Below are 24,749 nucleotides of genomic sequence, written 5' to 3'. Positions count from 1 at the left end.
CCAGAGACTTCAAAGTAGTCTCAGTGGTTTTGTATTTACCAGCTAATGAATTATATAATGTGTTTTTATTTTTTTTATTTAATTACTTACATTTTTCTTTTATTTGGCCTTAACAAGTCTTACATTTCATTCCTTCAAACCTACAGAAACCCTGACACCAGTGAAGATGTGTTCAGTGAAGCTGCTGGACTGCAGGAACTTGATGAAGATAAGAGGAGAAATCAAAGTAGAGGAACAACAGAGTAATGAAGATGATGATGATCAAACCTCCACAGAGTCTCTGGCTTCTGTCAGTAATGCTGGAGAACAGCAGATGCTGCAGATACCAGTGAAGATTGAAGTGAAGCAGGAGGAGATAAAAGAAGAAAACACAGCAGAGGAACAACAGAGAGATGAAGATTATTATATTTCCTCAGGTATGTTTTTTACTTTAATGATTTACATTTTCATTTCAATTGACTCTAATTTTACAAGTCGTTTTATCACTCAAAACAGTTCCCTGCTGTTTTTATTTTTGTTTAAGTGCTCAGTTGTCTTTTAAAAAGTTGCATGTACTCCAGTGTTTTTTGCACTGCTTTTTACCAGTGGTGCTGCACGTTTTTAGATCTACAGTGTAGCATCGGGGAAAAAAAAGTGCTGATGTGTGCTTGCATTCCAACTTAAGAAAAAGAATGCTGCAAATAATAAATAAAGCACACTTTATTATTCTATTCTGTTGTCCTGTGTGGGTTGGATGTCAAGGTCTGGGTAGATTAGATGGTAAGTGAACAGTTAGTTCTTGTTGTCATCGTGTTGAATGCAGGAGAAATAGGCAGGAATAAAGGCCTAACTTTGACAAGGGCCAAATTGTTATTGCCTGATGACTGGGTCAGAGCATCTCTTAAATGGCAAGGCGTGTGGGGTGCTCTCCGTCAGCAGTGGTGAGTACCTACCAACAGTGGTCTGAGGAGGCACAAACCACAAACTGGCAACAAGGTTTTGGGCCCAAGGCTCATCGATGCGCAAGGGCAAGGAAGGCTATCTTGTCTGGTTTGAACCGACAGAAGGTCTACTGTGGCACAAGTCACAGAAAATGTTAATGATGGTATGGGAGGAACGTGTCACAACACACAGTGTATCGCACCCTGCTGCGTTGCCGCAGACCAGTCAGAGTGCCCACGATGACTCCTGTCAACTGTTGAAAGTGCCTACAGTGGGCATGCGAGCATCAGAACTGGACCTTGGAGCAGTGGAAGAAGGTTGCCCAGTCTGATAAGTCCTGTTTTCTTTTACATCACGAAGACGGCCTTGTACGTGTGTGCCGTTTACCTGGGGAAGTGATGGCAACAGGATGCACTGTGGAAAGATGACAAGCCAGTGGAGCGAGTGTGATGCTCTGGGCAATGTTTTGCTGGGAAACCCTGCATCCAGCCATTCATGTGGACGTCAATTTGACATGTGGCACCTACCTAAACATCAAATTTAATACAAATGGTTTCCTTTATCTGAGCAGTACAAGACTTGGAGAATTTTCCTCCATTTGCCATCTGAAGAAAATATTGGTCTTAAGTGGTCGGAAAAAAAGCAACACCTTTGGTATTCACGGTCAAAACTGACCTACAAGTGGAACTACAAGTCATCTGTTGTTTTCCAGTTGATGACAGCAATCTGACACACACGTGCGTGATTTGCAAAATAAATTTTTAGTATAGAAAGTTTGAAATTGCAAAATGTTTACTCTGATTCTTCTGTTTTATACTCAGCTATTGAATTGTTATAATTTTGCTGTTCATTTCTGTTTCTTGCTGTTCATTTTCTTGACATTATTATGCATTTTCTTCATGTTTTAACTTATAGAAGTGCAAGCTCTCAATTTAAAATGTTTTTTTTTTTTAATTAGCTTATTTGTATATGCAAATTAATGGTAAAATGTATACATTTACATGTAAATAAGATCAAAATAGCATAAAATCCCAAAAGAAATTCATAATTTTATTGTTCATACTTCAGGGAATATTTGTTTTTCATCATTATCATCATAAAAAAACGGGTTACACATCTAAACCTTCCGCTTAAAAATGAATGCGAATACCAAAGGAAGGTGCCATTTTTTAATACTATAGGATGGTTAATGTGAGTTAATGGTTTCCATGATCTACTTAGACTTATGATGCTTTTGGGAAACGCAGCCTGAGCACTTCTATTTGTGAATCAACGTCTTGGAATAAGTCTCAAAAGTTATTTTGACATCAGCCGTCTCCTTGGCAATAATGATTTCAAGCTCGATAACACTTCCTACTACCATCTAGCGTTCTATGCATGCGTCAAGCGCTAGAAAGTAGCAGATGTGCTCTGAGTTTTGTTCTGTTTGCAAACGTTAACTGAGCACGTTATATTGAACTACATCATTTCAGATTAACTTTGATTTCACTTTTATGTAAATCCAAACATGTTTGGCCACTACAAGTTAACATACAAATCATAAGTAACCCCATGGCAGCAAGTATTTGTGTACAGAGGAGGAAAAGATGTTAAAACGAGGAACACATTTACTGTTAAACTCTGAAAGTTCATGCAGTTTTCCTCCTGCATAAAAGTTTGACGGTTTAGAACTCCTTGGTTTAACTAGACCACTAGAGCTGTTAACCACCTTTAGTGAAGTGTTGTATGGTGGTTTGGGGGCAGTGGAGTGGCTGCATGCAAATTACGTGTTCATTGTGGATCAAACTTTAAAACATACATCATTGAACATGGAATAGTTTCATCGGGTTGTTATTTTTTGTTCCCAACCAGAAATAATGAGCTTGAGACTCCACTGATAACAAAGCCATACCCACAGGTGAGACCATGGATGGCTCCTAATCACTGTGTTTAGATTGATATAGATAGTGTCAGAAAAGATGAGACAAAAGATCCAAGTGAGGTGGCAGGGAACAGTTTATTAATTAAACACAGCAAGAGCTGGTGAAGCATCATGGGTACCCGGTGCCGAATGCAGTGTGGAGATGGAGAGTGTGTTCATAGGCTTGTGTGCATAGTGGAAGTGTAGAGCGCAGATCCGTGAGGAATCTTCTGGAGAGTAGTGTGTTCGTAGGTCTGTGTGTGTCGCGGTAGTGTGTGGAGCAGATCCAGTGCAGCTAGGTAATCGCTGAAGGAAACTCAAGGGAAGCATCGAGGAAAGCAAAGCAACAGGCTGGAAGGTAACCACAATCCAGGCACAAACAGTGCCGACTGGCAACCAATACAGAGAATGTGATACAGGACTGACTAGGCCAGAGGAAGCGAGTGGCAAGTAACAACACTCAAACAATCAAGCAACAAACACAAAACAGAGTAAGGTAGATATAGGCAGGGAACTAATAGTGATCGGGTGCCGCTCGCTCGCAGGAAGTTCCCATAGAAACAATCAGGGTTCCCGTGGCAATACTGATTATGCAAACCAGAGACACCTGAATCAACAGAAGAAACATGTAAACACAAACTGGACCAAACCAGCGGACTCACCAAGACCGTGACAGTACCCCCCTTCTCCCCAACAAACTTGGGTCCCCTGTCAGAAACCACATAGACTGGGAGACCATGAATGCGGAAGATGTGATTAGTGACTTCAACCGCTGTCTCCCTCGCTGAAGGTAATTTGGGGAGGGGATGAAATGAGCCGCCTTTGAGAAACGGTTCACCATGGTCATGAAAACTGTGTTGTCATGGGATGGGGGAGACTGGTGACAGAGTCCATGGCAATGTGGGACCAGGGTCTTGAAGGGACTGACAGAGGTTGGAGGAGCCCGGCTGGAGGCTGACAGGATGTGTTGTTAGATCTAAAGACGGCCACCAGAATTGCTGTCTAATGAGTGCCTGAGTAAAAGCAGCCCATGGATGACAGGCGACATTGGACGAGTGGCCCCACCGGAGAACGCATGTCTGGACCGACAGAGGAGCGACTAGCAGACCCGTTGGGCACTCAGCGGGCGAGGTGGTGTTACGCAGCTTGGAACAGACTTTAGCCTCCACATCCCAGGACACCATGCCCACCGCCTGAGAGGCGGGAAGGATGGTATCCAGAGGGGCGGCAGAGGTCCCGACTTCAAAACATCAGGACAGGGCATTGGGCTTGGTGTTTTTAGAACCCGGACGGTATGAGAAAACTATCAAAACGGGTGAAAAATAGTGCCAGTGGCGTGCCGCTGATGGAATAAGCTGTGATTGGCTCAGCCAGTTTTACCACTGGAATCCGCCATCTGGAAGCCGTGGCGGCATCTAGTAAACTAATTCTAGTAAAAAACCCTCCGCTCCGGAGGGTGGTAAGTAACAACACTAAAACAACAATTGAGCAACGAACACAAAATAGTGAGGTAGATATAGGCAGGGAACTAATAGCGATCAGGTGCCGCTCTCTCGCAGGAAGTTGGAGTGATCAGCATTCTCATGGAAACAATCAGGTTTCCAATGATAACGCTGATTATGCGAACCAGCGACACCTGAATCAACAGAGGAAACATGTAAACACAAACTGGAACAATCCAGTGGACTCTCTGAGACCGTTGACAGTCTCTTAAAAAAATTTAATTAATAAACTTTAGTATTTCTTACAGTATAAATAAAACTAAACTAAAAGCCTAAGCACATATAACTTCAACTTTATCAGTTGTTATAAAAAAATTATGTCTTATCAGAGCATGTGAGCAGAGCGGTGTGACACTCCGCTCAATAACCTGCTCCATGCGTGTGCACTCTGCTCAGACGCTCATGGCCCAAGCGGACACTCCGCTCAAGTACCGCTCGCGCTCACCGATAAAAAAGCGTTCGCTCAAATCCCGCTCTGACATTAAATGTCTCTGTAGTATACTTGGTTCCAAACACGTACACAGGGAGTAGCTACAGTAGCCCAAGCAACTGCCCCTTTGCCCACAAGGTCTGAGGTGCCCCTCTGGGTGAAATATAGACTATAGGCCGACATTTATTAAATTATCAAATGATTAGTAATGTACACATCTGAAATTATGTGATTTGTATTGTTGTTTTTTTGTATATAAAATCTCGCTGTTTATTTTGTAATGGTTTACAACTGCTGTTAGATAATCGGGTCTACCAGACCTTCATTATCATTTGTAATGAGTCAAATATTTCTCTGTTAGCACATATGTCATTGAACATCTTCAAATAATGCCTTAAAACAAATTTCGGTTCTAAATTACCTTTATTTACTTTTAAACAAGTTTGCGCTTTTCAGTTTAAACTGGACCCTGATACAACTGACCCAGAAAACCACAATCTTTTTAACTTTAAAGTTTGTTTGAGTCATCTATGGCAATAATGAAAACATGGACTGATACCAGGAAAAATATTGCAAGTAAAATTTAAATTCATAATTGTTTTTCAGTTGTCTCCACGGAATAATTATACTGTCGATTTGATACAATAATATGTTTCTAATTTAATGCTATCAGACTTTGGGTCTGTAATTAAAATGAGCAATTTTTCATCCTAATTTTGTGTTCAGTTTTAAAGGGTTTATTAAGTTATCCAGAAAAGAGCAGTGAATGTTTTTCTCTTTTTCAGTGTTGTTGCTTTATTAATATTCCCTATAATTTTATATGTACAAATCATATGCAATCTAAAGGATTGTGGTTATTTATATAATTATTATTATATTAGTAGATACCATGTGCCCCCTTTGTTTTTCCTTGATATTTTTAAAGCATTATAAAGTGAACCTGGACTTTATATGCATCAAACGATCATGTCTTGTGCATGCACTCTTTATATGTACAGCAAGGTTTAACCATGGATTTAACAAATAAAAAATATTTGTCCTGCATAAAGTGAGATTTTGTCCGATATACACTACCGGTCAAAAGTTTTGAAACATTTGACTGAAATGTTTCTCATGATCTTAAAAATCTTTTGATCTGAAGGCGTATCAAATCAAAATCAAATCACTTTTATTGTCACACAACCATATACACAAGTGCAATAGTGCGTGAAATTCTTGGGTGCAGTTCCGAGCAACATAGCAGTCATGACAGTGATGAGACATATACCAATCTACAATAAACATCAAATTTACACAACACAATTTAAAATCTAATATACACGTAATTACACTTATTCAATATACAAATAATAACATACAATGTACATTATACAATACACACAATATAGAATACACATTATGCAATAAAAAAAAAAATAGTATATATAAAAGTATAAAGTAATAGTATATATATATATCAGGCTGTCGCTTGATAGTCAGTTGCCAGTGTGTTGTTAAGAGAGAATATAATTTATGACAGTCCAGTGTGAGACAATAAGATTAATAAAGTGCAGTGCTGATATATATTGATCGTGAGAGATCAAGAGTTCAAAAGTCTGATTGCTTGGGGGAAGAAGCTGTCATGGAGTCGGCTGGTGCGGGTCCTGATGCTGTGATACCGCCTGCCTGATGGTAGCAGTGAGAGCAACCCATGGCTCGGGTGGCTGGAGTCTCTGATGATCCTCTGAGCTTTTTTCACACACCGTCTGGTATATATGTCCTGGAGGGAGGGAAGCTCACCTCCGATGATGTGTCTGGCAGTTTGCACCACCCTTTGCAGGGCTTTGCGGTTATGGGCGGTGCTATTGCCGTACCAGGCGGAGATGCAGCCAGTCAGGATGCTCTCTACAGTGCTGGTGTAGAACCGTGTGAGGATGTGGCGGTTCATTCCAAACTTCCTCAGCCATCTCAGGAAGAAGAGGTGCTGATGAGCCTTCTTCACAACGGCCTCAATTCCTCAGTGATGTGGGCACCCAGGAACTTAAAGCTGCTGACTCTCTCCACTGGTGCTCCATTGATGGTGATGGGGCTGTGTTCTCTTTCTCTTCTCCTAAAGTCCACCAGAAGCTCCTTTGTCTTACTGACGTTGAGGAAGAGGTTGTGCTCCTGACACCAGCGTGTCAGAGTGTGCACATCCTCTCTGTAGGCTGTTTCATCATTGTCAGTGATCAGACCTAACACCGTCGTATCATCAGCAAACTTAATGATGGCATTGGAGCTATGTGTTGCCACACAGTCATGTGTGTACAGGGAATACAGGAGTGGGATAAGAACACAGCCCTGCGGGGCTCCAGTGTTGAGGGTCAGTGATGAGGAGATGTTACTGCCCATTCTAACCACCTGGCGTCTGCTTGACAGGAAGTCCAGGATCCAGCTGCACATCGAGCTGTTTAAGCCCAGAGCCCGGAGTTTCTCATCAAGCTTGGAGGGCACTATGGTGTTGAATGCTGAGCTGTAGTCTAGAAACAGCATTCTCACATAAGTGTTCCGTTTTTCCAGGTGGGAGAGAGCATTGTGTATTGTAGATGCAATGGCATCATCAGTGGAGCGGTTGTTGCGGTAAGCAAACTGCAATGGGTCCAGTGATGGAGGCAGCACAAAGCAGATGTAATCTCTAATTAGTCTCTCAAAGCATTTGCTTATGATGGGGGTCAGAGCAACAGGACGCCAGTCATTTAAGCAAGTGATTTTGGATTGCATTGTACAGGCACAATGGTGGACGTTTTAAAGCATGTGGGGACTACAGACAAGGAGAGGGAAAGGTTGAAAATGTCCATAAAAATACCAGCCAGTTGGTTTGCGCACGTTCTGTGATGCGGCCCAGAATGCCGTCTGGACCTGCGGCTTTACGGATATTCACCCGTCGGAAGGATCGGGTTACATCCGCTACAGAGACGGAGAGTGAACTAACCTCTGTAGTTTTGGCTGCGAGAGCTCTCTCTGCGAGGGCTCTGTTATTTCCCTCGAACCGTGCATAAAAAGTATTTAGCTCATCCGGGAGAGAGGCAGCACTGTTCATGGCGGAGTTTTTATTCCCTTTAAAGTCTGTGATGATATTAAATCCCCGCCACATGCTTCTAGAGTTGGTGGTGTTAAACTGTCCTTCAATCTTGTTCCTGTACTGGCATTTTGCTGCTCTGATAGTTTTACGGAGGGCATAACTGGCTTGTTCGTGGTCCTCCGCATTCCCGGAATTAAAAGCGGAGGTCCGCGCATTAAGTGCCGTGCGAACATCGCTATTAATCCAAGGTTTCTGGTTCAGGTAGATCCGTACTATTTTGGACGGAACAACATCCTCTATGCACTTTCTGATGAAACACGTTACGCTATCAGTGTAAACCTCGATGTCATCATCAGAGGCGGACCGGAACATCTCCCAGTCCGCGTGATCAAAACAGTCTTGTAGCATAGAGTCTGATTGGTCCGACCAACACTGGATTGTTCTGAGGGTGGGTGCTTCCTGTTTCAGTTTCTGCCTGTAAGCGGGCAGAAGCAGAATGAAAGAGTGGTCCAGTTTACCAAATGGTGGGCGGGGGAGGGATTTGTAGCCATCCCAGAAGGGAGAGTAGCAGTGGTCCAAAACCCAGTCCCCTCGTGTGTTAAAACTGATGTGGTGGTGGTATTTTGGTGTAACTGATTTAAAATTGGCTTTGTTAAAGTCCCCGGTCACAATGAACACGGCCTCAGGGTGCGCGGTTTCCTGCTTGCTTATACTCCCATACAGTTCCTTGAGTGCCCGGTCTGTGTCGGCTTGTGGCGGGATGTACACAGCTGTGATATTGACCGCTATGAATTCCCTCGGTAGCCAGGATGGTCGACACAGAGGCATGAGAAATTCCAGATCAGGAGAGCAGAAAGAATTGATAGAATGTACATTCCTCTGATCACACCAGGATTTGTTGATCATAAAACATACACCACCACCTCTGCTTTTACCTGAGAGGTCTTTCACTCTGTCCGCTCGGTGCATGGAGAACCCAGCGGGTTTGATGGCTGAGTCTCAAATCTCCGCAGACATGCAAGTTTCTGTAAGGCAGATAATGCAGCAGTCCCTCATCTCTCGTTGGAAAGAGATCCGCGCTCTCAGCTCACAGAGCTTGTTGTCCAGAGACTGAACATTTGCCAGTAGAATACTGGGTAGCGGGGGTCGATTTGCGCGTCGTCTTACTCTGATGAGAACACTGGCTCTGTTTCCCCTTTTCCTTCTGCGTTTCCACGGCCGGGCAGCCCAGACAAAGGGCTCCGCTGTTGTGTTTGTAAATTCAGGGTCGGCATTGAGGAATTTGAAGTCCGGTTTACGGTGTAATTGCAGAACTAATGTCCAAAAGTGTTTGTCTGTCATAGACAATAAGGCAGACAACATCCAAGACAAAAAACTTAAGAATTGTAAACAAAATAAACAAAAAACTACAATGTTGTTTCAGAGCTCGCAATGCAGCAGTTATACTCGGCGCCATCTTGAGTCCAATGCTTAAATGTTTGAAATTAGTTTTGTAGACAATAATATAATTGTGCCACCATATTAATTTATTTCATTATAAAACTAAAATTAAATTAAAAAAAAAGGTTTGAAATTGATGACTTGGACCAAATAATAAAGAAAAGCAGCCAATAAGTGCCCAACATAGATGGGAACACCTTCAATACTGTTTAAAAATCATCCCAGGGTGATACCTCAAGAAGTTGGTTGAGAAAATGTCAAGAGTACATGTCTGCAAATTCTAGGCAAAGGATGACTACTTTGAAGATGCTAAAATATAACACAGTTTTGATTTATTTTGTATTTTGTTTAGTCACAACATAATTCCCATAGTTCCATTTGTTATTCCATAGTTTTTATGAATTTACTATTATTCTAATATGTGAAAAAAAATATATAATAAAGAATGAGTGTTTCAAAACTTATGACCGGTAGTGTATATATTAGATGAAATCATGTTTAATGATTCTAAAACAAATAATAATTATTTAATTCACAAATTACACTGCCTTCATTTAAAAAAAAGTTTTTTTTTTCTAATGTACAATCATTTATAGCTTTCTTCTCTGTGCATGAATGCAGCAAGCGATGTCGAAGATGTTGTCTGCAACCACTAATCTAGAATAATTTTTTTTACGTATCACTTATCGTTAAGGTGTGGATTTGGCTTTGGGAAACTGATCAGCAGTTATGCGCCACTTTATCCTGAAGCAGAAATCAAAAGCAACAGGTGGTCGATTAAGTGAGATTATTCCGCTATGAAATTCTCTATGCGAGAGTGGAAATCTTTACTAATCAAATGATCAATTTGGATCAATGGAGGCATGAAAGCAGAATGCTCTGCCTGCAAATTAGGACACACTGATCTGCAAGATCATACATGTTTATTGGTTTTGATGCAGGGATTTTTTGTGTGTTCGCCGGGATTCAAGGAAAAATGCTTTGCCAGTATACATTATTATTAAGCTTACATATTCAATTGAGGGTGCTCTAACGTTCACAACCCTGCAGAACTGGGCCTGCATCTAGCTGGCAGCTGCACTGACATGATTGCAAAACAAGATACATTACTTATCTATTCGTTTATTATCGAATTGTAGTGTAGCCTACTAGCTCACCTTTTGCTGCACTACCATGTTTGCGTAGCACATCCTCGTGCTCTTTGGCAATGTAACACGTACGATTCCATTAGGAATATTTGCTAATTCTCACGGTCTCTCCACAGTCCCTTTCGATTTCCTCGTTCTTAACTTTGATTTATACTTTGCATTTATTTAGTTTATAAGGTTTGCAACTTCACTAAAACAATGTTTGAGCTTCATAACCTCAGGCCTATTGCTTACTTTCCCAAACCAGCATATCATGAAGCGCATTCTGGGTTGAGCCGCTCAACGCTCCGCTCACATGCTCTGTGTCTTATACAGTATAATCACAGTATAACAGATTTAATATTAACTATTCTAGTTACCAGTTAGTGTTACTGAAGTTTAGTAAGGATTATTATGTGTATTTTAAAAAGCTTTGCAATTGATGTTTGTCTCCTATTTACCTCATCAGTGCTGTTTAAAATGTCAGAGCTGTCTAGCCGTTTGAGATACCTGACTTCCTTCGAAGTGCTTTATATTGAACGCACTCTGTAGAATTAAGATAGGTCACAAGTTTTGTTTGCAGGGTGAAATAGTTGAGCAAGTCAAAGCAGGTTCCCAGGGGTATTTTAAGTTGATTAATTTGTTGTATTTAAAGTATTTTAAAGTGTTTAAAAGTACCCATTTTAGCTTTAGCTTTAAAAAAATAAAAAGTAACTTTAGCTAAAAGGTAAGTAGTTTGCATTCCTGACAAAAAACCACGCTTCATTCGGCCCTCACAGATGTGCATATCTGATATGAGCAGCATATAGCACTGAAGGTGAGATGAATACAAAATATTTGCTTTGGCAGTGGCACAACTTTCACGGAATTTTCAATGCAGGAAAACCTTGAAAACGTCACCTGCCAAAGTGGCTAGTAAGAGTGAAAGAAATACCCGTTACTGCTGATTTCTACAGTGGGCAGGTGTTAATTTTAAGCCCTGATGACTATAATCATTAAATGCATTTCAGGCAGAATAAATGGTATAATTAAATGCCACTTGCACAGCAAACATCACAAATTAATACTGGACATTTGTTGTGTTTTGACATTTGTATTAAGGTTCAGTTTGATTTCTTTTTACATTCTCCCTCTTTAATTGATTTTTGTCCATTTACTGTGTTTATTGTAGAGCTGATGGAAGTGAAAGAGAAATGTCAAGAACTGAATGAAGTGGATGAGAAACTTCAGTGTCAGGAACATCATGATTTCACAACTGGAGGAAAATCTTTGAGTTACTCAAAGACTAAGAAGAATCTATCACCAGAAAAGCATAAAAGAAAAGCATCCAAAAATACTTTCACCTGCTCACAGTGTGGAAAGATTTTCTCAAATAAAAGCCGGCTTAATAAACACATGAAAGTTCATATTGGAGAGAAACCTTACACGTGCCATCAGTGTGGGAAAAGTTTTGCATATACAGTTTGTCTCAAAGGTCATCTCCGCTTTCACTCTGGAGAGAGACCATTTGAATGTGACAAGTGTGGTAAAACATTTGTTTTGAATTCAAGCCTAAGAAAGCCTCTAAAAACAGATGAGAAGCCTTACAAGTGTTCTTTTTGTGGAAACTGTTTTGCACACCTGTCCTATTTGAAAATGCACCAGAAAATACATAGCGGTGTAGGGGTTCATATGTGCTTTGAATGTGGGAAGAGGTTTATTACAGCCAGCCTCTTGAAACAGCACCAAAGAATTCATGCTGGAGAAAAAACATACAAGTGCGCACACTGTGGAAAGAGTTTCAGTCTGTCACAAAACCTGAAAAAGCATGAGAGAATCCATACTGGAGAGAAACCATACAAGTGCTCACACTGTGACCAGAGTTTCGCTCAGTCAGAAGACCTGAAAACACACAAGAGAATCCATACTGGAGAAAGACCTTACAAATGCTCACACTGTGGAAAGAGTTTCAATCTGTCACAAAACCTGAAAAAACACAAGAGAATCCATACTGGAGAAAAACCTTACAAGTGCTCACACTGTGAAAAGAGTTTCACTCAGTCACATCACTTGAAAACACACGAGAGAATCCATACTGGAGAAAAACCTTACAAGTGCTCACACTGTGAAAAGAGTTTCACCCTGTCACAAAGCTTGAAAACACACAAGACAATCCATACTGGAGAAAAACCTTACAAGTGCTCACACTGTGAAAAGAGTTTCACCTGGTTACATTGCCTGAAAAAACACGTGAGAATCCATACTGGAGAAAAACCTTACAAGTGCTCGCACTGTGGAAAGAGTTTCACTCAGTCACAAGACCTGAAAACACATGAGAGAATTCATACTGGAGAAAAACCATACAAGTGCTCACACTGTGAAAAGCGTTTCACTTGGTTACATTGTCTGAAAACACATGAGAGAATTCATACTGGAGAAAAACCTTACAGGTGCTCACACTGTGAAAAGAGTTTCACTCAGTCAAAAGACCTGAAAACACATGAGAGAATTCATAGTGGTGAAAAACCTTACAAGTGCTCACACTGTGAAAAGAGTTTCACTCACTCACATAACCTGAAAACACACAAGAGAATTCATACTGGAGAAAAACCTTACAAGTGCTCACACTGTGAAAAGAGTTTCACTCAGTCACAAAACTTAAAAAAACATGAGAGAATCCATACTGGAGAAAAACCATACAAGTGCTCACACTGTGAAAAGAGTTTCACTTGGTTACATTGCCTGAAAAAACACCAGAGAATCCATACTAGAGAGGAACCGTTCATGTGCTCACACTGTGAAAAGAGTTCCACTCGGTCACAAGACCTGAAAACACACGAGAGAATCCATACTGGAGAGAAATCATACAACTGCTCTTCATGCGGGAAAAGTTTCAGGGCTGCAAGTTATCTAGATAGACATGCAAAAAGAATTGCCCAAGTAGACACATTGAACAAAAATCATCTTCAGGTCCAGCAAGATTAAGTAAATAGTTGGAAAGATGAACCCAAAGATGGAATTTTTCCAAACTGAGTAGCATCCTCTAAGAAAATTAGTGGTTTCCTTTGTGAACGATTCAGTCTTTTTAAACCAATCCTTTAAGTGAACTAATCGTTCTCGTTCACCTCCATACACTGACTTAGACTTGGGGTGCATTGCGACGGCCTCCTCTTTGGCGCCCCCCCACAGGTGGTGCCCTAGGTGACTGCCTAGTTCGCCTACGCCTAGAAACGGCCCTGCTGTTCAGTCACAGTTCAGGACAGCATGGCAGCAGTCTGGTTGGATGTTTATCTGTTAACTGTTTGGCCAAGTTTTTTACTTGCTAAAATACTTGGATATATTTTCTGGTAGGGTTTTTGAAGTTTATAATGCTTTTCATGCTTTTATGAATTGAACATTACTCATGTGTTTACTGCTTCCGATGTATCTACATTTTCCAGGGAAAATTCCTGTAATATGTTTACTGACATTCATGACGTCTGATAATTTAATAATATTGCTGTTGTTTTGAGTCTTCCTAAGTGTGTGCGTGCGCACACCACCGTTTTCTAATTTTTTACCCCAGTCACATAAATGCTCAACTTATCACTTTCCTTTGTCCTTTTAGCTAATAGTCTGTTAAAAAGCCACTAAAAGTTTCTACATGGTAGTTTCCCATGAAATGTATAAACATCTCAAGTTGTTTATAATGTACCAGTTTTATAGCAATGTATGTATTAATTTGTATAGTGTGTTACCTTGAAACTATTATATTGCACATTTCTGCATATTTTAATGTTTAATAAAGTATATTTTGTCCCCATCATTATTGAATCCTCATTTTTTGTTAGTTTTCAGTTTTATTGTGTGCAGTGCATAGATGTACTATTGTAGTATTATGGTTTACTTGCATTAACATCTGAGGCTGTACAATAGTATATAAAAATAATAAACGTTTCAACTACAGTTGATGTCCAGGTAATCTCAAATCATGCGATTCATCCACGCAGGAAAACACGTAACGTGTAACACAGCCCGAAACACAACACACGTAAAGTGTTCATCCGCAAGTTGCTTGCAGTTCCCTATCTGTCACTCACTCGACGTTGGTGTCGATGTAGTGACACTAGGGGTCACTCTTGGGAGCCCGAGACACCTCTGGTCTTTGATAAAAGGCCAATGAAAATTGGCGAGTAGTATTTGCATGCCACTCCCCGAACATACGGGTATAAAAGGAGCTGGTATGCAACCACTCATTCAGATTTTCTCTTCGGAGCCGAACGGTCACGCTCACTGAGCTGAATACTACTGTTCATTCACCTCTGCTGGATCTGACGGCGCATTTCAGCGGCTTCTCCCTCCTCTGCACTGGTGCACTGCAGAGAATGCCCCTGGGCGCTTCGGCAGAAAAACTAGAGAGTATATTTTCTGAAAGAGCATATATTTCTCTAAAAGAGCGCACACACGGAACGTCTTTTTAAAGACGCGTCTTTTTAAAGATGCTTTTCCGATTGTGTGTTATTCCTGGTTGTGCTCGTTATCTCTCGCCTTCTAACGGTCACGATCACTGTCTTTCGTGTCTGGGCACTGCTCACGCGGAGACAGCGTTCATGGATGGTCATGTTCTCATTGCGAGAATATGTCCATGGCAACGTTGCGGTCGCGGCTTGCCTTCGTAAGAAAGCGAGCCACCCCAGAGGCTCCCGCCTCGGTCCTTTTACCCACGGGTTTGAGGCCAGCGTGGCTAGCACTGGGGGCGATTTGGGGACCCCAATGGGACCGCCTCCGCCGGGTATCCCCCCGCAGACCTCCCATTCCCCAGCACGCTCGTCTGCCCTGATCGGGCTTCCGGGTGAGTCCGCCGGCTCGTCACACGGCGAGTTCGACCTCTTATTCGGAGCCCGCGAAAGTGATGAGCTCTAGAGCGCAGCATCGGAGAGCGGGCTTGTCCAGTCGGAAGCCTCAGCTGGGCTCCACCCTTCGGGGTCGATCGCCCAGTCACAGGCTGACGCGGAGATGACGACATGCTTTCCAGGGCAGCCGCAAGCGTCGGTTAGAGTGGATTTCACCGCTCTTCCCTGAACCCTCGCAGCTCGGTGATTGGTTCCTGGGCTCGCGGTGCCGCTCAAAGCCACGCCCCGCCCTGCCCCGTTCCTTTCTTCCCGGAAGTGCATGAAGAGCTGACAAGGTCGCGGGAGGCACTTTTACTGCCCGGTCCCAATCTTTTCAGCTTCCCCACTCTCACTACCCTCGATGGTGGGGCGGCCAAGGGTTATTCAGCAATCCCCCGGTGGATAAAGGCGCTCGCAGTGCACCTATGCCCGCAGAGCGCCGCCACCTGGCGCGGGTGCCCAAAGCCCCCGTCCAAGGCCTGTAGGTTTACGCCGTCTCTGACGGCCAAGGCCTACGGTGCCGCTGGACAAGCCGCCTCCACCCTGCACGCCATGGCTCTCCTGCAAGTCCGCCAAGGCGCTAAATGAACTGCACGAGGGTAGTTCCGCCCCGGGATTGATGCAGGAACTGCGCTCGGCGACCGACCTCGCTCTCCGAGCGACGGAGGTCATGGCGCGGTCTCTCGGGCGGACGATGGCCACACTAGTGGTCCAAGAGCGCCACCTTTGGCTCAACCTGGTCGAGATGGGTGAGGCCGACAAGACACGATTCCTTGCTGCCCCCATTTCCCAGGCGGGCCTATTCAGCGACACCGTCGAGGACTTTGCCCAGCAGTTCTCGATGGTAGAGCAGTAGATGGATGCTAGCCGGCATATCCTGCCCCGGCGCGGCTCAAGATCCCGCACCCCATCTACTCATCTAACCTGCAGTGACTGCACCAGCTCTGCCGCAGCTTGCCCCTTCGGCCTGGCCCCGGCGTGGAGCCCACCACAGGAAGCAGACGCCACCCGTCTCGCGGCTGCCCAGAACCCATGAAAGGCTTCAAAGCGCCCTTGAGACGGGCGATCCAGGGACAACGAAACCCGCTGCTCTGGAGCTGGTAAGCAGATCTTCATCTTTTTGTTACCTTTTGCATTTAATTGCGCTGCATGCTCAAGTGGCTGCAGTACTCAAGAGCTCAGCAAGAGTGGTTTCCTTGTTCCCTGGGTCACGTATCCGGTGTGTACGGCTGGCATCACGACCACCGTCCACCACTCCATTTGGCAGGTTGGCGCTCCAGCGGTGGTCTCCCGCTCTGAGCGCCCAGCTGTGGCACATATCCACCCCCGATGTGACAGTCTCCACGGGTCACGAGGACAGGCCTCTTCCTCCCCCGTCCCAGGCTGTTCCGGGGGTGGTCACAAGAAGCCAGGTAAGTGCTTCGATGTCCTCGGACTCAGCACGGCCACGACGTGGTGTGGCACCACGAGCTCCGCCCCGCCGTGAGGTAAGTCCTGCCGGTACATCCGATGACGTTGTCCCTTTGGTCCCCCTTGCGCAGAACTTGGACGCATGGCTTACGCCTTCCAGTCCGTCACGAGGGCTGGTCCGGACCATCCGACTTGGCTGCACGATTCACTTCGCCAGGCATCCGCCCAGGTTCAGCGGTGTCCACTTCACCTTGGTGAAAGACGAAAACGCTGCTACCTTGCGCGGAGATCGCTACCCTCCTACGGAAGGACACGATAGAACCTGTTCCTCCAGCCGAGATGAAGAAAGGGTTTTACAGCCCCTACTTCATTGTACCAAAAAAAGGCGGTGGGTTGCGGCCAATTTTGGACTGCGAGTACTGAACCAGGCTTTACACAGACTCCCGTTCAAGATGCTGACGCAAAGACGCATTCTAGCGAGCGTCCGGCATCAAGATTGGTTCACGGCGGTAGACCCGAAGGATGCGTACTTTCACGTCTCGATCCTTCCTCGACACAGACCCTCCCTGCGGTTCGCGTTCGAGGGTCAGGCGTATCAGTACAAAGTCCTCCCTTTCGGCCTGTCCGTGTCTCCTCGCGTCTTTACAAAGATCGCAGAGGCTGCCCTTGCCCCGTTATTGGAGGTGGGCATTCGCATTCTCAACTATCTCGATGACTGGCTAATCTTAGCTCACTCTCAAGACGTGTTGTGTGCACACAGGGACCTGGTGCTCTCACACCTCAGCCGACTAGGGCTTCGGGTCGACTGGGAAAAGAGCAAGCTCCTCCCGGTTCAGAGCATCTCTTTTCTCGGTTTGGAGTTGGACTCAGTCTCCTTGACAGCGCGCCTTACGAACGATCGTGCCCAGTCGGTGCTGGCCTGTTTGAAGGTGTTCAAACAGAAAACAGCGGTTCCACTGAAACTTTTTCAGAGGCTCCTGGGGCATATGGCATCCTCGGCGGTGGCCACCCCACTCGGGTTGATGCATATGAGGCCGCTTCAGCACTGGCTCCAGACTCGACTCCCGAGACGGGCATGGCGCCATGGGACACCGCGTGGCCATTATGTCGGTCTGTCACCGTCTTTTCAGCCTTTGGACCGATCTCTTGTTTCTACGAGCAGGTGTTCCCCTAGAACTGGTCTCCAGGCACGTCGTGGTCACGACAGACGCCTCCAAAACGGGCTGGGGTGCTGTTTGCAATGGGCACGCAGCCGCCGGCCTCTGGACGGGTCCGCGGCTGCGTTGGCACATCAACTGCCTTGAGTTACTGGCAATTCTGCTCGCTCTGCGGAGGTTCCGACCGCTGATCCAGGGCAAGCACCTGCTAGTTCGGACGGACAGCACGGCAGCGGTAGCATATGTCAACCGCCAAGGCGGTCTGCGCTCCTGCTGTATGTCACAACTCGCCCGCCGTCTCCTCCAACGGAGTCAGCAGCACCTCAAGTCGCTGCGAGCCACTCACATCCCGGGCAACCTCAACACTACGGCGGACGCGCCGTCACAACAGGTTACCCTCAAGGGAGAGTGGAGACTCCACCTTCAGGTGGTCCAGCTGATTTGGAGTCGATTCGACAGGCACAGGTGCACCTGTTCGCCTCCCAAGAATCCTCCCCACTGCCCGCTCTGGTACGCCCTGACCGAGGCCTTCCTCGGCATAGACGCGCTGGCACACAGCTGGTCCCCTGGCATTCGCAAATATGCATTTCCCCCCAGTGGGCCTGCTTGCACAGACCCTGTGCAAGGTTAGGGAGGACGAGGAGAAGGTCGTCCTGGTAAGCACCCTACTGGCCCGCCCAGACGTGGTGCTCGGACCTCACGCTCCTCACGACAGCTCCCCCCGGGCAAATTCCCCTGAGGAAGGACCTTCTTTCTCAGGGAAGGGGCACCATCCGGCACCCACGCCCAGACCTCTGGAATCTCCATGTCTGGCCCCTGGACGGGACACGGAAGACCTAAGCTGTCTCCCACCTGCGATGGTAGACACGTTCACTCAGGCTAGGGCTCCCTCTATGAGGCGCCTGTATGCCTTTTAAGTGGCGTCTGTTCGCTAAGTGGTGTTCTTCTCATCGGGAAGACCCCCAGAGATGTGCAGTCAGATCAGTGCTTTCCTTCCTGCAAGAGATGTTGGAAGGGAGGCTGTCCCCTTCCACCTTGAAGGTGTACATTGCTGCCATAGCAACACACCATGACACAGTCAACGGTAAGTCCTTAGGGAAGCATGATCTGATCATCAGGTTCCTAAGAGGCGCCAGGAGGCTGAATCCCTCCAGGCCATGTCTCATTCCCTCATCGGACCTCTGTAGTTCTTCAGGGTCTACAGGGAGCCCCCTTTGAGCTTTGCAGTCAACCGAGCTTAAGGCACTCTCCTTGAAGACTGCCCTCCTGACTGCGCTCACTTCCATCAAGAGGGTAGGTGACCTGCAAGCGTTCTCTGTCAGCGAAACGTGCCTGGAGTTCGGTCCGGGCTATTCTCACGTGATCCTGAGACCCCGACCGGGCTATGTGCCCAAGGTTCCCATCACTCCTTTTAGGGACCAGGTGGTGAACCTGCAAGCGCTGCCTCAGGAGGAGGCAGACCCAGCCCTGTCGTTGCTGTGTCCGGTGCGTGCTTTACGCATCTATTTGGATCGCACGCAGAACTTTAGAGTCTCTGAGCAGCTCTTTGTCTGCTTTGGTGCACAGCGGAAAGGAAGCGCTGTCTCCAAGCAGAGGATCGCCCACTGGCTCATTGACGCCATAACTATGGCATATCTCGCCCAAAACATGCCGCCCCTGGTAGGGCTACGAGCCCATTCTACCCGTGGTGTAGCGGCTTCTTGGGCCCTGGTCAGAGGTGCCTTTCTAACAGACATTTGCAGAGCAGTGGGCTGGGCAACACCCAACACCTTTGCAAGGTTCTACAACCTCCGGGTGGAACCGGTTTCATCCCAGGTAGTGGCATGCAACACAAGCGGATAACCCCGGGATAGCCAGCCAGGTGTATCGCTTGCACATAGCGCCTTCCACCTCCTTTTGAGCTGAAGACGTGCGCTGTTAATTCCCAGTAGTGTTCACAAAAGTTGTTCCCTGGTTGACTTCCTCCGAGCCCTGTGGCAGTCGAGTTTGCGGAGAGACTCGCTGCCGGCCCAGTACATGCGCTAACTAAGAGCCCGGTTCTGGGGTAGGTGCTCCGCATGTGGCGGTTCCCTGTAAGGCTAACCCCATGCGATCTATATCTTCCGCTAATTCATTCCCTGCTGGCAAACTGCATCTTCCTTGGGCAGAGCCCCTCTGCCCCAGTCTCCATGTTGTAGTAACTCCTCCCCCATTGGGCAGGATCTACCTTGAAGGCTCTCCACATGGTTGGAAAGACCATGTGATGTATTCTTCCACTTAAATATCCCCCTCTCTCTTGGGGCGAGATGTGGTCTCCGCGGTGTCCTCCCCTTGGGAGGGACACCCCCCAACTAGACCTGGCGGCCCAGTCGGATAATCCACCTTCTTTTTAGGGAGTGGAAAAAGAGAAGGGGGAAAGAGGCCACGACTGGGTTAAGCCTGTCTCTATCTTTGGGTAGTCGACTTGTCCCCAGAAAGGGCCGTTCGACACTCATAACTGTGTTGGGGGAGGTTACGTGTCGACCTGGTGTGCTGGCTATGAGGCACACAGCAAGTCTGCCCACCGCACACTGCCAGTTCAAGTAACACCGTTCAGCCTTGTGGTGTTTTGTATAGGGACCCCTAGTGTCACCACATCGACACCAACGTCGAGTGAGTGACAGATAGAGAACGTCATAGTTACTGGTGTAACCTCCGTTCCCTGATGGAGGGAACGAGACATTGGTCCCTCCTGCCACAACGCTGAACTACCCGCTGAAATGGCCGGACCTTATATCGGCTCCTCAGCGTAAAACCTGAATGAGTGGTTGCATACCAGCTCCTTTTATACCCATATGTTCGGGGGAGTGGCATGCAAATACCACTCGCCAATTTTCATTGGCCTTTTATCAAAGACCAGAGGTGTCTCGGGCTCCCAAGAGTGACCCCTTGTGTCACTACATCGACACCAATGTCTCGTTCCCTCCATCAGGGAACGGAGGTTACACCAGTAACCATGACGTTTTACCTTTCAACCTTTCACAGATGTCATTAGAGAGCACATAGTTATGTAGTGCAGCTTTAGAAATAGGTTAAAATATTTTTTGAGTGATATACACTCACTGAGCACTGTACACCTACTTATTCATGTAATTATCTAATCAGCCTATTGTGTGGCAGCAATGCAATGCATAAAATTATGCAAATACGGGTCAGGAGCTTCAGGCAATGTTCAAATCAACCATCAGAATGTGGAAAAAATGTGATCTTAGTGACCGTGGCCTGGTTGTTTGTACCAGACGGGCTGGTTTGAGTGTTTCAGTAACTGCTAATTTCTTGGGATTTTCACGCACAACAGTCTCTAGAGTTTACTTGGAATGGTGCCAAAAACAAAAAACATCTAGTGAGCAGCAGTTCTGCAGACAAAAATGCCTTGTTGATGAGAGAGGTCAAAGGAGAATGGCCAGGCTGGTTCGAGCTGACAGAAAGGCTACAGTAACTCAGGTAACCACTCTGTACAATTGTAGTGAGCAGAATAGCATCTCAGAATGCTACGTCGAATGTTGAAGCAGATAGGCTACAACAGCAGAAGACCATGTCGGCACTTTATAGGACCACAGTGTTCCTAATAAAGTGCTCAGGGAGCGTATACACCTGGATCGTTTTCACCTGTGTCTCCCCCGATCAATGGTGCTGCCCTAGGCAACTGCCTAGTTCACCTTTGCCTAGAAACTGTCCTCCATGAAAGCTTCAATGACAATCCTGGTTATTACACTTTTATTAACAGTTTACATATTGCTAGCAGATATTTTAGATGATTAAAGTTACCAAATAACCACAGCTGCATACATTTTTGCCAAACTACTTCAACTAAAAGGTAAGTACTGTTATTTAACCAAATCTTTTTTGATTGTCTCTGGTCAGTTATGCCCCAAAAACAAAGATGTCAATTGCTGTCCTCTCAAGTTTGGGTTAGATCCCATTAATTGCCTTGGCATGTTTATATAGCACATTTCATACACAATGGTAATTAAAAGTGCTTTACATAAAGCAAATACAACATACGTAAATCAATTTTAAAACCAATTAAGAACAAGAAATGGGAATAAGTATTAAAATTGGTAAAAAAAATAAAAAAGACAAAATGTTAATACAGAAATAAAATTATGCAGTGCAATCAGTAAATTCAGCACAGTTCTCAGTCAGTAAATTCACAGCTAAACAGAGTTTAGCTTTAGATGTTTTCAGTCTGGATTTGAATATGGCTAATGTTGGACATCTGACCTGTTCTGGAAGCTGGTTCCATCTGCGGGTGGCATAATAGCTAAATGCTGTCTCACCATGTTGATCCTGACTTGATCCTAATGGTCTAAGAGGTCTGTTAGGTTTATATTCAACAAGCATATCTTAAAATAGCATGCATAAATTAAGCAGAGTTAATCCAGGGTTAGTTGATCTTAGTTGTATTTTTATTTGATTTGTGTTGCATCACTTAATTTATATGTGCTTTAACAAATCAAAGTTTAAACTTTTAACCTGTGATTAAAACGATCACCTGCGATTAATTGTGTCCATCATGATAGTGTCATGAATGCCGCCTTTGTTGTTCCTCCCGCTCACCACCAGAGGGCTCCATCACCCGGGGTTTGACTTTAACTCTCTGGACTCCATTTCCCATAATCCCCATACTTGTCAATGATTACCTGTTCGCCTGTTTCCAATCCACTTAGCTATTTAAGACTCACATTCACTATCTCTCATTGCGAAGTCTTGTTTTGTCCCGGCCGACATTTCTGAGCGTTCTCTGAGTTTATTGCATTTCCTGTGTATGATCCTAGACTGTTTACCCTGTTTCGACCCGTTGCTGCCTGCCTATAGTATAGGATGGGGAAGCGGGTAATCTCACCGCCACCAAGACGAGCTGCCGTACTCGCACAACGGATGTGAAATATGCAACGGCCCAAAATTTTGGACCTTAATAAACAAATAATATGATAAATGTCTCTCAAAGGGCTGACGGCACATCCACTGTTCATTTACCTAGTCATTCATGTTTAATTGTAAGTTTTATTTAAACAAAAATTTTGGCTAACCGATTATGTAAAGTTAAGATATCTCTTATAAATATATATCAGGTGGGGTTTATTTGGGGTCATAGCTCTTCAGAGAACATTAGAAGTTTCATCAATATCATGTGGTCAGTGGTGAATGATTAGACTCCGGTCGCCGCCATCTCACTTGATGACGAAAAGGCATTTGATATGGTAGAATGTGATTATCTTTTTAAGATTTTGGAAATGTATGGGTTTGGGAGTACGTTTATTGGTTGGATTAAGTTACTTTATAGACACCCTGTAGCAGCGGTACAAACAAATGGATTAATTTCAAATGATTTTACTCTGAATAGGGTACCCAGCAAGGTTGCCGTCTTTCCCCATTATTGTTCTGTCTTGCCCTGCCCAAGCAGCCACGATAAGAAAGGAGGATCATTTTCCAGGGGTGTTGGCGGGAGGCGTGGCACATAAGCTTCTGCTTTATGCAGATGAAATTTTATTATTCCTCTCTGACCCTACTAAATCTATGCCTTGCCTCCACAGAATTATTAATTCCTTTTCCAAATTCTCAGGATACAAAGTCAACTGGTCTAAATCCGAAGCTTTGTCTCTGACAGCGTACTGTCAAGTAACGGCCTTCCAGCCAGGCGCCTTCCAGTGGCCCAAACAGGGAATTAAGTATTTGGGTATTTTATTCCCAACAAATTTGTCTGATTTAGTTAGAGTTAATTTTGACCCTTTAATAAAAAGGATTTCGAGCGATGTAGACAGGTGGGCTTCATTACATTTAGCGATGATTGGGAAGGTTAATGTTATTAAAATGAACTGTATTCCAAAATTTAACTACCTGCTACAGTCTCTCCCGGTAGATATCCCCCTCTCTTATTTCAAGCAATTTGAGAGCAGAGCGAAGTCTTTTATTTGGAGTGGTAGCGCCCCAGATTACATTTTAGTAAACTGCATAGGCCGATTCACAAAGGTGGGCTAGGCCTACCCAAGATTTTGATTTTATTATTATGCATTCGGTCTCAGATATTTGGCTCATTGGTCCACCTGAAAGAGCCCCTCCCCGGTTCTGCATTGAACAAGAAGTTCTTGCCCCTATTTTGCCATTGCAAAGCCTTTCTGTCAATCTAACCAGAGAAGTTAAATCACACCCCATTATTTCACATTTGTATGGACAAAAGTGTCCAGAGTGTTTAATTCAGATATTTATCTAAATGTTTTGTCGAGCCTATGGCTAAACACCAAACTAGGCATTAATAAATCCCCTTTTTGCTGGTCAGAGTGGATTGCGAGGGGGGTTAATACACTCCGTGATCTTTATAAGAGTGGTGTGATGAGATCCTTTGAAAATTTTGTTAAATATTTTGGGATCCCCAGATCTCAGTTTTTAAGGTATCTTCAGGTACGCCACTTGCTCTGTACTGTTTTTGGGAATAGCATACACCTCCCTAAAGCAGCAGATACTCTGGCAGAGGTGATTTCTGCTTTTGGAAAAGGTCATGAGGCATCAGTGTATTCTCCCTGCTAATTCTGAGTCTGGGGGTCGGAGTCTCAACCACTCTCAAGAGATTATGGGAGAAAGATTTAAACTTGGAATTGGAGGAGGGAGAAAGAGCTAGGATTTTTAAAAACATAAAAACTGCATCTAGAGATGCAAAGGTGCGCCTTATACAATTCAAGATTTTACATCGGTTCTGTTGGACCCCCTCTAAATTGTATAGGCTTGGTCTTAAAGACACACCCACGTGCTGGCGATCCCAATCAGAGGACGGAGATATAACCCATGTCTTTTGGGGGGGTGTTGAAATACAAAAGTTTTGGTTAAAGGTGCAGAGTCTGGTGTGTGATGTGTTAGGCATTCAGGTATAATTCTGCCCCAGACTCTGTATCTTGGGTGATGGGGCGGTCATTGACATTGAAAGTAGACACATAAAGAGTTGGGTCTTAACCAGTG

The 24,749-nt window shown here is 44.9% G+C and overlaps 3 protein-coding genes, 1 long non-coding RNA gene and 1 pseudogene across 5 annotated transcripts in view; 4 read left to right on the top strand and 1 right to left on the bottom strand.

Annotated features, from left to right (window-relative positions):
- The window catches only part of LOC127420300 (zinc finger protein 431-like), a 380,032-nt gene that overhangs the window by 80,618 nt on the left and 274,665 nt on the right, over positions 1-24,749 (top strand). The window lies entirely within an intron of this gene.
- LOC127420298 (zinc finger protein 493-like) overlaps positions 1-24,749 on the top strand; it is a 259,674-nt pseudogene that overhangs the window by 5,792 nt on the left and 229,133 nt on the right.
- LOC127420297 (zinc finger protein 208-like) overlaps positions 1-24,749 on the top strand; it is a 264,845-nt gene that overhangs the window by 146,552 nt on the left and 93,544 nt on the right. The window contains exon 4 of one of the 2 annotated variants that reach the window (XM_051662480.1): positions 147-416. The exons of the other annotated variant lie outside the window; for it this stretch is intronic. Within the exon in view, the coding sequence (XP_051518440.1) occupies positions 147-416 (270 nt within the window). The remainder of the gene's footprint in view (positions 1-146; positions 417-24,749) is intronic. 2 annotated transcript variants of the gene reach the window in all.
- The window catches only part of LOC127420339 (uncharacterized), a 140,836-nt gene that overhangs the window by 70,890 nt on the left and 45,197 nt on the right, over positions 1-24,749 (bottom strand). The gene's annotated exons all lie outside the window — the stretch shown is intronic.
- On the top strand, positions 11,532-14,137 carry LOC127420309 (zinc finger protein 271-like). Its single transcript, XM_051662502.1, has one exon. It carries the CDS (start codon positions 11,537-11,539, stop codon positions 13,322-13,324), a length of 1,788 nt encoding a protein of 595 aa, XP_051518462.1. The 5' UTR covers positions 11,532-11,536; the 3' UTR covers positions 13,325-14,137.

The sequence above is a fragment of the Myxocyprinus asiaticus genome, chromosome 29, assembly GCF_019703515.2.
Source record: "Myxocyprinus asiaticus isolate MX2 ecotype Aquarium Trade chromosome 29, UBuf_Myxa_2, whole genome shotgun sequence".
Classification (NCBI taxonomy): Eukaryota; Metazoa; Chordata; class Actinopteri; order Cypriniformes; family Catostomidae; genus Myxocyprinus; species Myxocyprinus asiaticus.
The sequence above is the reverse complement of the archived record's forward strand: the minus strand, read 5'-3'. Positions and strand labels throughout refer to the sequence as shown.